General features: G+C 43.4%; 1 protein-coding gene across 1 annotated transcript in view; it reads left to right on the top strand.

Moving 5' to 3' along the window:
• The window catches only part of AGBL1 (AGBL carboxypeptidase 1), a 216,117-nt gene that overhangs the window by 143,602 nt on the left and 58,738 nt on the right, over positions 1-13,777 (top strand). The window contains exon 6 of the mRNA XM_059058824.2: positions 261-298. Coding sequence (XP_058914807.2) covers positions 261-298 — 38 coding nt within the window. The remainder of the gene's footprint in view (positions 1-260; positions 299-13,777) is intronic.

The raw sequence follows: 13,777 nt of genomic DNA on the forward strand, positions 1-13,777 counted from the left end.
GGGAGGCAAGAGGGGGAGGGGAAGAGACTTTCAGCAGAGGAAGGGACTCTTGAGACCCATTTGCAAGACAGACACTCCACTCGGTGTGATTTCTACACTTTTGCCCCTTTAATGGTCAGCAGAAGAATGAATGGAATGCTTGCTACCTGCTTAACAATGGAGTAGTTAGGTGGCAGCAATGAGCCGGCCAGCTATGGGATCCATGGGCTGACAAAAAGACCATTGAACATTGACTTTTCCACTTTTCTTTCTTTCCCCAGGGCAGCCACTGAAGTTCTGGCAGCATTGCTGAAATCCAGTAAGTGCCTCTTTTGAAACGTGGTTATTTCTTTCCCCTCTGAGTTCAGTGAAAGATGCTCTTCTGTCTCCATGGCTCATTTTCAATCTGGAAGGCAATAGAGCCATTCCTGGATCTTTGGGGTGAGATGGAGAGTATTACGGCTATTCTAACTCGGGGCTGCAAAGGGAGAGTTAATCTCTCTCTCTGTGGAGGTGCCATTCATAATGCTGCCAAGACAATTGACTCTAACTGGAGTATGTTGTGACTGCAGACCCGAGGAACTCTCCAGCTCCTAATTGGACCAGCAGCTTTTAAGGACTGTTGGAATAAATTGCAGGTTCCAGTGGGATTGTCCTATGGAAGAAAAATTTATGAAAGTAGGTGGGAAGCATGATTCTTGCCTTTGATTCACAACTCAGCTAGTGACTATATTCTTGGACAGATGGGATGTTGGAATCGCTTGGACAGTGTAGATGCTGATAACAAATATATATTTAAAAATTGGCTCTCTGGGAGTCTGAATAATTTGAGATTTTTTTTTTTTTTTTTTTTGCCTTGTAGCTCTGGTCTAATTACACTGGGAGTTAATTTCATGTGTGCAATATAGTAGAAGGCACCATGCACTTGGGAGTGAAGAAGTTTCAGCTTAATGTTTTTATTTTTTTCCCCTCCTTACCTCTTCATCTATTTTAATTTGGCACCTTGGAAACCAGCTGCTTCAATTGTGATATTTGTTTCTCTATAGGGAGCCCGAGGCATGTGGGTAATAGGTGAACTTTAATAAAACTTACAAATAACTAAAAATCAAAACACCTTCTCCCCCAACCATGTATCTGTGTCAACTCTAAGTGCAGAGAAAAAGTCACATCACATAGTGCCTCCCTTTGTAGACTGAAAAAATAATTGAATTCATTTGGTTTGTTGGAACTTGATACAGTACACAAGTCTATCCACAGCTGCCTGACCTGCAAGGAGAGTGAAGGTGGTTAGAGCAGGTTGGGGGAGTGAAGAGTGAGGGGTTAGGAAGCCCTCGAGATAGGAGGTGGGGAGAAAGTGTTACCTGCGGGTTATGGGGAGAGAACGGCTCATTCTCCATACTGAACTTGACTCAGGTTTGGCATCTGGGTTTTCATTATTTACCTGCTCACTCCGTCTGCTCACCTGATTATAACACCAGGTGTTTGAGGAAGTTCTTGGATTGCAGGAAGTAAAGATGCTGAGAATGGCTGGGCAAGCCAGCTGGCGAGTGCTGTGCCTTAGGAAAGTAGCTTTCTCCTGTATCCTCCCTGCCCAGCTTTGGCAGTAGAGGCCTGATATTTCATGGGGACAGAGCCCTGCTAGTGTTATCAAATGCAGGGAGTGGGGGTCCCGCTGCTTGCTGCTTACAAAATCAATTACATACTCGCAAATGTTGGTAGAAAGGAAAGATGCCTTTAATCAGAATGCTGGCAATCTGGGGAGATGGTAGACTCAGTCTCCCCCCAAAACCACCTCTGGAGATTCATCCATGATACTTTTAAAGGGAAGGAGGGAAGTAATCTCAGTTAGTCATTGAGATAGGGGGTCAGAATCATCACCATCCCTCACTGCATGCAGGCTTGTAGACTTCTGGTGAAGATGTTACCTTGTTCATGCAGTTTGGTCACACAGTCTGTTCGGGAGATTACTGACCTGGAAGCTAGGGAAGAGATCTGGTCATCTGTTAATTACTTATTCTTCATTTCTACTTCTTTGATCTATGGAAAGAACCAATGAGTTAGGCAAGATATTGTGTGCTTAAAAGATTTGAAAGGTGTACTTGGGCCAGAGATGGTAGGGAATTGGGGTGCCTGATTTAAAAGTTAGTTAAATGGTGCAAACAAACTTATTTACAAAAGTGATATAGAGTCACAGATGTAGAAGACAAACTTATGGTTACCAGCAGTGAAAGGCTTGGGGAGGGATAAATTGGGAGATTGGGATTGACATATACACACTACTATATATAAAATAGATAACTAATAAGGACCTACTGTATAGCACAAGGAACTCAATAATCTGTAATGACCTATATGGGAAAAGAATCTAAAAAAGTATGGATATATGTATATGTATAACTGATTCACTTTGCTGTACACCTGAAACTAACACAAAATTGTAAATCAACTATATTCCAATAAAAATGCATAAAACAAAAGTTAGTTACAATCTAGCTTTGCTAAAGTGACAAGAAAGTGGCTTCCTGCTGAGAGTAGTTTCCTGCAAAGAGCTGTTTACACTAGCTGAGAAAGGCTGACTTATTTTTCTACCCATACACACACACCCCTGAAGCTCAGAGTTGAGTGTCCTGATACACCATGTGTAAAAATCTGAATGTAGTCACATGACAGTTATTAACTATTTCTGTGTAAAACATGATGCATGGGCCCAGGAGAAACCAATAGCCAGTGCAAATACTGTCTGATTCAGGCTTAGAGCATTAACTGGGTTTCCAACGCACTAGTTGTGCTTAACAAATGGAGTACACTGCACTAGGGGCTCAGTTTTAGAGTTTCTAACTTCTACTCTCCCTCCAGAGCTCAGCTCAGATGTCATTCCCTCTGAAAACACTTTCCCGGGCTACCAAAACCAGGCTGGATGCCCCTCCTCTATGCTCCCATAGGCTCTCCCAACACAACATTGATTGCACTGCATTGAATTTGCTGTTGCCCATCTCTCCCAGCAGATTGCAAACTTTTGAGAGCAAGGGTCATCTTTGCTGATTGTTGTATTACTTGCATCAGCACAATAAAAAGCCTAAAATAAATATTTGTGTACTAAATGTTTAAGTGAATGAATGATTTATAATATCTACATGCATAAAAAAGGCAATACCGCCCCCTACTACTCTCTACTACTGAATCCAACGACCCATACATAGAACCAATGATATTAGTTCTAATCTCTGTTTAACTATACAAATAGGCTGTCAGGGAGATGATAGCCTGCCATCCTCCACATATAAAACAAGTTTTATTGTCGCATTAGAAGGATGTGTAGGGTTATTTGCTAATTCTGCTGAGCTGTCCACATAGACTTTTGTCTGAGTCTCAGGTTCATCCTAACACGAGAGAGCTGGATGAGAACTTCTCTTATGTTCTTTCTACCACTAAATACTCAGCCTTCATGTCTATCAGGGTTTCTCAACCTTAACACCCTTGCATTTTGAACTGGATAATTCTTCATTGTTGAGGCCTGTCCTGTGCATTTTGGAATGTTTAGCAGCATCCCTGGCCTTTTCTCACCAGGTGACATTGCCAGTTATAATGACTAAGATTTGTCTCTAGACACTGCTAATTGTCCCCTGGGATGTCAAAATTGCTTCCTTCTGAGAATCACTGTTGCATATTTGACCACACATTAGCTGAAGCTCATTCAGGGTTTCAGATGATCCCTCCCAAATACCTTTATTGGTATTTCATAGAAATGCTCTTCTTGCATAATTGATCTTAAATTCCCCAACACTGGTGTCATTCCTGTGGGTTCACATGAAGTAAGAATATGATGGCAGAAAGTCTTTATGAACATGCAGAAGTTACTTGGGAGGGAGCAGGTTCTAGAGATCTAGAGGATCTTAGAACAAGGACAGCAGAAAGTTCCATTGCAAGTGCCAACTCCCATGTGTGGGTAGAAGGATACTGAGATCATATTTGAGCTCAGCAGGCAAGAGGACTGTTTTTTCTTTTTTAAATTTATTTTTATTGAAGTATAGTTGATGTACAGTATTATACAAATCACAGGTATACAATATAGTGATTCACAATTTTTAAAGGTTATACTCCATTTATAGTTATTATGAAATATTGGCTATATTCCCTGTGTTGTAAAATATATCTTTGTAGATTATTTTATACCTAAAAGTTTGTACCTCTTAATCTCATACCCCTATACTGCCCCTCCCCACTTCCTCTCCCTACTGGTAACCACTAGTTTGTTCTCTATATCTGTGAGTCTGCTTCTTTGTTTTTATATTCACTAGTTTGTTGTATTTTTTTTTAGATTCCACATATAAGTGATAGCATACAGTATTTGTCTTTCTCTGTCTAACTTATTCATTTAGCGTAATGCCCTCCAAGTCTATACAAGTTGCTGCAAATGGCAAATTTTCATTCTTTTTTATGGCTGCATAGTATTCCATTGTATATGTATATACCACATCTTCTTTATCCATTCATCTGTTGATGGACACTCAGGTTGCTTCCATATCTTAGCAATCATAAATAATGCTGCTATGAACATGGGGATGCACGTATCTTTTTGAATTAGTGTTTTGTTTTCTTTTTGGATATACACCAGGAGTGGAATTGCTATGTCATATGGTAGTTCTATTTTTAGCTTTTTGAGAAACCTCCATACTGTTTTCCACAGTGGCTGCACCAGTTCCCACAAACAATGTAGGAAGGTTCAAGAGTGCTGTGTTTAAATAGCAAAGTCTTTCACGGATTTGGAGAGCGAGGGAGAGAGAGGCTGAGGGATCTGGGAGCCTTCGAGCTGCCCACCATAACAACAGAAAGGAAGGGAAAGAGCACCAGGTTGCATTAGAACAATTTTTGTTATTTTGTCTCAGCCCTTTCTTCCATCAAGTAGCTATTGCATGAGAAGCCAATGTAGGAAAGGTAGATGGCAGACAGAGAGAAACGAACCCAAAGACAGCTCTCATCTCTTTCCCTTTCCGAGGAACAGCATGCAAAATAAAGCCTTGGAAGTCCTAGGCCTCTTTTTCAATTATTTCCAAAATTTAGAATCCTAAAAATTAAAGTCATTGCTCATTCAAGGGTCCTTTTTGTCTGTATGTGGGCTAGAATGGTCTAATCCAGATTCCACACTTTTATTGTATCAGTTCCCCTCTCTCTACCTACGCATGTGCAAACACTAAATTTTCCTGTATTGAAAGTTTTGCCCTTTTATGCTTTATCCTGCACAAAACATTTAGCTTTTTATTACCAAAACTTAATAAGGCTTTGATTAATAATTAATACTTCTATTGCAGGCAATTTTTTCTCTAATAAATAAAAATCAGACATGGTCCTTTGCCCATGTCCCTTTTTTAAAAAAAATTTATTTCTTTATTGAAGTATAGTTGATTTACAATGTGTTAATTTCTGGTGTACAGCAATGTGACTCAGTTATACATATATATACATTCTTTTATTTATTCCTTTCCATTATCGGTTATCCCAGGATATTGAATATAGTTCCCTGTGTAATACAGTAGGACCTTATTGTTTATCCATCCTATATGTAATAATCTGCATCTACTAACCCCAAACTCCCAGTCCATCCCTCCCCCAATGCCCCTCCTCCTTGGTAACCACAAGTCTGTTCTCTATATCCGTGAGTCTGGTGTTATTTTTGTTTGTTTGTTTGTTTGTTTTTGTGGTACGCAGGCCTCTCACTGCTGTGGCCTCTCCCATTGCGGAGCCCAGGCTCCGGACATGCAGGCTCAGCGGCCATGGCTCATGGGCCCAGCCGCTCCGTGGCATGTGGAATCCTCCCGGACCGAGGCACAAACCCGTGTCCCCTGCATCACCAGGCGGATTCTCAACCACTGCGCCACCAGGGAAGCCCCATGAGTCTGTTTTTGTTTCATATTTTATTTTATTTTATTTTTAAACCAAGTTATGTCTAGTTTATTTATTTTTAACATTTTTATTGGACTATCGTTGATTTACAATGTTGTGTTAGTTTCTGCTGTACAGAAAAGTGAATCAGTTACACATATACATATATCCACTTTTTTAAAGATTTTTTTTCCCATATAGGTCATTACAGAGTATCGAGTCAAGTTCCCTGTGCTATACAGCATTTGTGTCATTTTTTAGATTCCACATATAAGTGATATATGGTATCTGTCTTTCTCTTTCTGACTCATTTCACTTAGTATGATAATCTCTAGATCCATCCATGTGCCCTTGTCCCTTTTTCTATCTGCATCCACTCTGCCTTTTTCTCTTTTATCTGTGTCTCTACCTGGACTTCTGTGTCTCTTCTTCCTTTTTTCCCCCTCATCTTCTTCTCCTTTCTCATTGGCCTCTCCCCCTCTCCCTCTTTCTTTCTGCTCCCTAACACCCTTTTGTGAGCATTAGGTATCAATGCAGTTTGGAGAAGTGGTGGCCTGGCAGTGGTGCTTGGAATGAGCGTGCACCGTGGGATTATGCCTGATCTGTACTGGCTCCAGGGACGAATCTTCACGTAACGCCTTGGTAGTAACCTTGCTGCCCAGCTTTAAAGGTCACATTCTCGCAACAAGGAAAGACCTGAAGCACTTTCTGGTTCAGGCCCTACATCTTAATAAGAGGATGATGGGTCTACTTCAGACCACTCTCCAACTTCAGCATTAGCATTCAGAGAAGTCTGGGAGTTTGCATAAGTTGGGGCAATGGGGAAGGGTGCTGGGAATGGGAAAGTGAGTTAGTAAAGGGAGGGAGACAGAGAAGCAAGAAGGCAGGGAGAGATGCAAGGGAGCTAGTGGGAAGTTTGGCAGGAAGAGGAGATTCTCTGGTCTTCCTCGGTAAGCTCTGCCCAGCTGGCTCATGGGGACAGCACAGCCTGTTGCCAGGGTGGGTATAGGAAGGAGGGGACTTCTGGCGCCTAGAGTCCTGATCATGGACAGACACCTCAAGCTCTCAATGGTCCTCTACTATGGCCTGGCAATCAGCAGTGTAGGGACTGGAGGACTTGGTGGCCAGATAGTTGCTCAACAGCAAAATGTCAGAGAAGGGGCCATGTTTGAAAAGCCCCAACTGAGGCTTTTGTAGGAATTCTGGGATCTCTGAGGAGTTCTCAGAATGGTATCAGTGTTTTAGGATGTTTGGCAGTGTCATTCCTTTGAACTTCTGACATACACCAGTAGCCTTAGGGTGGCACAGACTTCACGGCTCACATGTACAGTCTGTGTTCCCACGGGGCCTGGAATCTGTCCTCCTGGCTTCCCAGGCTGCCTGGACAAGCCTGGTGCCCCAGAGTTCTGCCCACGGAGTGTTTCCCCTTCAGTTTCCAGATAAAAGCCATGGAGTCAGACCATCAGAGCTGGAAAAGACCGTCGAGGTTGCTTGGTGCAGTGGTGTTCAAACATTTTATTTTTCTTTTTGAGTGGAGAACTCAGAGCCCTGTCTGTCCATTTTCCAATGATTCTCCCCTAAGGTGGCCTCTGAGACACGTTCACAAAAATATAGGGCTCCCTGAGAACCCAGAACACTACTAATCTTTCTAAAAATTGAAATATATTTGACACTTAATGTTGCATAAATGTAACACATTTATGTTTTAGATTTACATTATAGATTACATTATAGGTTTGCTACATCTATATTGCTATATTGCTATTATAGCAATAATTTGCACCTCTGTCACGTCACATAATTATCATTTCTTTTTAGTGGTTGGAATAATTAAGATCTAGTCTCTTAGTGAGTTTGATGACAATACAAATTGTTGTCTAGATTCCAGAAAACTGTTGGTCTTATCCACCCCTCTCCGTATTTTCACACAGGGAAACTGAGGACCAGAGAGAGGGAGTGACCCACCCAGATCTCTGAGACTTGGAAGGTTTCCTGTCCAGCTAACACTGGTTCTTTCTTTTGTCTCAGCACAAATGTCTCTGTCAAGGGTATTGACAACCCCCCATCTCTGCCCAGGGTTAGGTTTCCAATTAAACCTTTTCACTATATTTATACTAACTATAAATATACTAACTATAACTAAGAACTAACTATACTGTAATCAGTGAGTCCTATATTTTTGCATATGTGTTTGTGTATATGCGTTTTTGTGTACGTATGCACGTATTTTCCCTGCAGGGTCTACCTCCATGGGCACTGGGGTCCCTATCATAGCCCGCACACCTCACATTGAGCTGTACCCAGGGAGCCTCTAACACACCAATGTTAACTAAAGAAGGATTCCAGTTTCGTGACTTAAGCCTCATACATTTGCTTTCAATATGCCTTAGTGAAGAGGCCAGCCCAATTCCTGTCCCCAGAAAGAATCAAACTGTGGTGTGATTATAGACCCGACGTCCTTTCTGCCATCATAACGTCTGGAGAAGCAAGCCCTATATTTCTGTGATGATCCAGAAATCTGCTTCAAGTAATATTGCTAGATTTTTGCATTTGTCACACTGGGATGGACTGCTGTGATCGACTTTGTATGAATGCAGACTAGCAAACTACATCCGTCACACGGTGGGATTGAAATGATAACACAGACGTGTACCATTTATCGACTGCTTAGCGTGTCAGCCACTGTATATACCACTGCATGTACGTGCCTAGTAAGGCCGTATCATCATCACCATTTCACAGGTGTAGGAACTGAGGCCTGGAGAGGTTGGGCTACAGAGCTTACCTGCTGTAGACCCTGGGACCTGAGCTCTGTGCATATCAAGGAGAGATGAACAAGGGTAGGTTTATTTAGCCCAAAGAAGGTAAGATCAAAATCTGAAAGGAAGCTAAATAAATATTTTCTAAGTATTAGAAGGATTTGTGTGTGTGTGTGTGTGTGTGTGTGTGTGTGTGTGTGTGGTGGGAGCATCCGTCACTTAGTTTAGAAAAGAGCATCACACGTTGCATCCCATACAAGCATCTGAAGGGGACCCAGTGAGAGGTGCCCAACACACCAAGATGGCTGTGCGAAGGGCCAGAGTCTCTGCTGTGAGAAGGGAACAGGGCCGGAAGGATTACAGCCGCTGTTCCCTTTCCCTGCTGGCTTCATCAGGCCCCCGAGTTGGGGGTGCTGATCGTCCCTGGCCACAGACCGCAGCTCATGTACTTCCTCTTCCTGCCATGTGGTGGTGCTGTTCTTCTAGTTATCTTGGCCGCGCTAGTCCAATATTTATTTTCGGTGAGTAATTTGTTTATCAGGAGGTTATTTTAATCTAATTTTGGCCATATTTGCTATTCCACACTATCTGTGCTTCCCAGCGTTAGCAGCTTGCATGTCTTGAAGGAAATTAGCTGAAGATGGTCCCGGAGGCATTCGCTCAGCCATTATTTAAGGGAGCTGGGAGGAGGCAGGGTGAGCGGAGGAGCCCAAGCCCGGTGTTGGAAAAGTTGCTGGAATTTGTTGCACTCCCAGTGAGGTTAGCGTGATTGAGAGGGACTTACCGAGGGTGGGGAGCATCTCGCATCTCGCGCAGCTTTTTTGAGGGCTGCCTCTGGTAGAGAGCAGAGAATCCTGTAGTTACTTTTCCCCATCTCCCCTGAACCCTTGTGATAACCTGTATCTTCCTCACCTTTGCTGCCAAGGCCAAAGGCACGACTTAAGGAAGATGCCCATCTGCCTTCCCATGGTTCACAGGCATCCCACATCCCATTTGATAATATGTTTCATGAACTGTTCTCTGTGATCCCTCAAGGAAGAGGGCAGGAAAGTGGGGGAGTGAGAGGAGAATTATTGTTTATTAGAGTACCTTCAGTGAATAATGATCATAACTATTAATTACAGAGTTCTGGCACTTGCCAGGCAGGTTATTTTCCCGTTTTACATACAAGGAAGTTGTAGTTAGGAGAGGTTAATGATTTTTTTCCCCCAAGATCCCATGAATGGTAAGTGGAGAGCTGAAATTCAAACTCAGTTGTGACTGTCTTCAAAGCAGAAAATCTTCCTATTTCAAGGATGAGTCTCACCTTCCACATGGAGTCAGGAAACCTGGACTTGGCTGATGGGCATGTGACCTGAAATTAGTTCTTTGTCATTGTACTTGACTTCAGTTTGGTTTTCCAAAAATGGGAGGGCTGTACCAGTTGGGTGGTTTGAGGGTGCTTTAGTAGAAGAAACTTTTTTTTTTGTTAAAGAAATCTTCTGAGGAGATGACACAGCCTGGCCTTTCCCTTTTCACCCCTTCTTTCCCTGGCTCATGATTAATGTTGAGAAACTTCCATGCAAGTTCCTCAGGGCTTGAAAGAATCAAGTTTGAAAACCTCTGAAATAAATATTCTCATGGGACACTTTCAGAGCTCAGTAAATTGTCAGAGATTATCATTTAAAGACAGGTTGATGCATCCTTTAGGAGGTTGGAACACGTACTCGTTTTTACTGTGTGGTGGTCCTAAGGAAGAGCTAGTCAAGTTTGACTCAGAGAGAGATGCAAAATTGTTATCTTCATCCTTGAGCCTTAGTCAAGTAACTTTTGAGTCTCTTGGGATTAAGAGGCCTAATCCAACAATTAAACTGGACCTAATTAAATGAGAAGGGTCAGCTTCCGGTGGAAATTACGATGTTTGTTAGTATAGGCAATATGGTGATCTACCTTCCCGAGATGGCCAGGATGTTCCCAGGCACCCACACGGGGTCTGACAGAACTGTGGTCTAAATGATGGTGTATTTTCCCTGCTTGACATAAACTGTTGTCTGCAAAAAACATTGCTGTAACAAGGTTGCAGCCAATCCTGGTTCTCACAACTAAACAGGCTGCTGTGTTTTAACCAGGCTATCCTGTTTTCTGGCACTAAAGACCTGGTTCTATCTCTAGGGCTTTCCCTCTGGCCTGATTATCTATCTGCCTGTAGGTTTGGGCCATGATGTTGCTTTGACAACAGTGTGAATGTGTTCAAGGAAGCTCAGGCTCACGTGTGAAGGTAGTGTGCGTTTGCTAAAAGCTCAAACCTCTTACTCTCTAGAAGGTTGATCCACACACACTTACGTACTTTGTTTTCATTCTGGGGAATCGGAGGTTAACGTCCAGGATTGCTGAGCTCTAAATGTTCTGGATTTTAGAATTTGTGTCACCCTGGCATAATGAATGACTGGCTATGGATTGACAAAGATAAGGTAGCACAAAGATTTAAAGAGATAGACAAAAAGATAAACATCTCAGAGCTCTGAAAGTGCACAGTAGCTTCCTCATCCCATTCAGGATTGACCGTACAATTATTTGTTTATGTCAGGTTAAGTCAGATGCTTCCTACAGACTTCTAATAATAGCAGTTTGCAGAGCACTTTTTCATATTTTACCTCATTTAATGCTCACCATAGTCCTGTAAGACAAGTAAATATTTAACTCTTCTAGAGCAGCAGTTCTCAACATGAGTGATTTTGTCCCAAGGGAATATTTAACAAGGTCTGGAGACATTTTTGGTTGCTACATCTGCAGGGGGTGTGGGTGTTCCTGGCATCATGTGGGTAGAGGGCAGGATGCTGCTAAATATCCTACAGTGCACAGGGCAGCTGCCCCCGACCCTATGACATAATGTTCGGCCTCAGATGTCAATAGTTCCAGGCTGGGAAACTGTTCTACAAAACATTGAGGTTCAGAGAGGTTGGCTGACTTGCCCAAGATTGCATGATGTGTACTTGGCACAGTGGGACTGAAATCCATACCTTCATTTCACCACCAGAGGGTTTCAAATCTTTTATTTTTATTTTAAAGAAATAAATTTTAGGTATTAAATTTTAAATGAAAACCTTGGCAGAGCCACTGCATGTAAACAGCTGATGGTGGAGCTGCTCTGGTGGCAGCAAGGGTCAGAGACCCCGCTCAGCCTCTTCCTTAGCCCCTCCCCCTCATCCCAGGGACACACAGACTGCCTGGCAACTGCTGTGCCCATACAAGGAGACCCAGAGAACATTAGGCCCCTGTTGGCATCCACAGATCTTCTGGATTTCCCTGAGCTGTTAACATTCTTCTGAGGAGAGGATGACAGCATCTGAGTGTGCATCTTATTTTATTTCTTTATTTTTTAATTTTTTTTCCAGTACGCGGGCCTCTCACTGTTGTGGCCTCTCCCGTTGTGGAGCACGGGCTCCGGACGCGCAGGCTCAGCGGCATGGCTCACGGGCCCAGCCGCTCCACGGCATGTCGGATGTTCCCGGACCGGGGCACAAACCCGTATCCCCTGCATCGGCAGGCGGACTCTCAACCACTGCGCCACCAGGGAAGCCCTGAGTGTGCATTTTAGTAAGATGTGTTGGGCAGTGGAGGGGAGCGGGAGGCATGGGGGCCAAGTAGGAGGCTGCTGCCGGCACATTCCAGGCGGTAGGGAAGGGGACTGGAAGGACCACGGGTGATAGGAGTGGAGTTAAAATGAGGAAGCGTAAGGCTCACGCTTGCTTCGGGACTTTTCAGTGCTGTGCTACTGTATGACATCAGGCCAAAGGGCAGCAGGCCAGGAGCACAGAGGCTAAGCTCTTTACCTTGCTCTGTGCTTGCTCAAGGCCTGGAAGCATAATGCAGTGTGAACCAATTTGCACGTGATGTTTGCACGTGCAGATTTGTTTTCCTGTAGTCCACATTGCTTGTCTGTACTCTGGCCAGAAGCAGGCAACGCCACTGACAGACAGATGTCTCCCTCATCCATTGACAGAGAAAGGCAAGTGGGGAAGTGCTCTGTTTTTCTTCTTCCAGGTATAAATCCTGGCTTTCTTCTTTAAGTGTTGCCTTCTGATGAGTAGACAGTGGAAATGGCAAAATGATACTCAGAGGAAGGTTATCTACAGTGACCCAGAAGGGAATGGGGCTCGTCTTAGGGCTTAGCAGGTGCTTCTTTCCCTACCAAGAATCTAGACTCAAAAGAAAACTCTGCATGGATAGGAAAACTCCTGGGAAATTTTAGGTCCAGGTAAAGATGATCATTCCTAACGGCTTTCTTGCAGAGATGTCAAAAACAGATAACAAAAAGGAGAGTGAGAAAATCGGACCGACATATCCGCCTGCCCCCCCACACCCGAACCTGATTTTGCACAACCCGCTGTGATGAATGTCAAAGCCGTGGGGGTCCCGCATTCTGATCTCTGCCCTACTGCCCTCCCCTCACTTTCTTCACCTGGCTTTAGCTTCCAGACTTTTTGTTATTTGCACTCACCAAATTTGGGCTTTTCTACATGCTCTGCTCTCCAGATTTCTAGAATTTTCTGTCCCCGGATCTCTGCAGCCTGATTCTTTCCTACATTCCGGTTTCAGTGCTAATGCCCCCTCCTCAAAGAGTTGCCCCAGCCACCCAATCTAAAGTAGCAGCCCCACCAGTCCCTCTAGAATCATTATTTGATTTTCACTGTAGCACTCGTCATTGTCTGAAGTTACCTAATTTGTGTCTGTGTGTGTGTGTGTGTGTGTGTGTGTGTGTGTGTGTGTGCACCTATTTGGATCTGAGACTCTCCCCAGCTCCCCCATGGGAATGCAAGCCCCTAAGAGTAGAGACTTTGTGCATCTCATTTCCTGCTCTAATATCCCCAGTGCCTACAATACTGCCTGGCACATACTAGCACATAGTAGTTGTTAAGTGTGTTTGTTGAATGAGTGAATGGTGGTTCCTGGAGTTTAAGGGGTATGAGTATGGTTTTAGCTGATAATTCACTGCATACCTAGCCACAGCAAGATCTGGCTTTCAGGACAAACTGTCTGCTTATTCCCATACACTGAGCAAACCTCTCAAGCGATCATTTCTTGCTGGGAACAAGCTCCTTTTAGAGAATTTTCAAACTAAATATTGAAAAATTAATCCTACTTCCTCAAATCTAGGATGTCATTGACTATAAGATGCT

The sequence above is a fragment of the Kogia breviceps genome, chromosome 3, assembly GCF_026419965.1.
Source record: "Kogia breviceps isolate mKogBre1 chromosome 3, mKogBre1 haplotype 1, whole genome shotgun sequence".
Lineage (NCBI taxonomy): Eukaryota > Metazoa > Chordata > Mammalia > Artiodactyla > Physeteridae > Kogia > Kogia breviceps.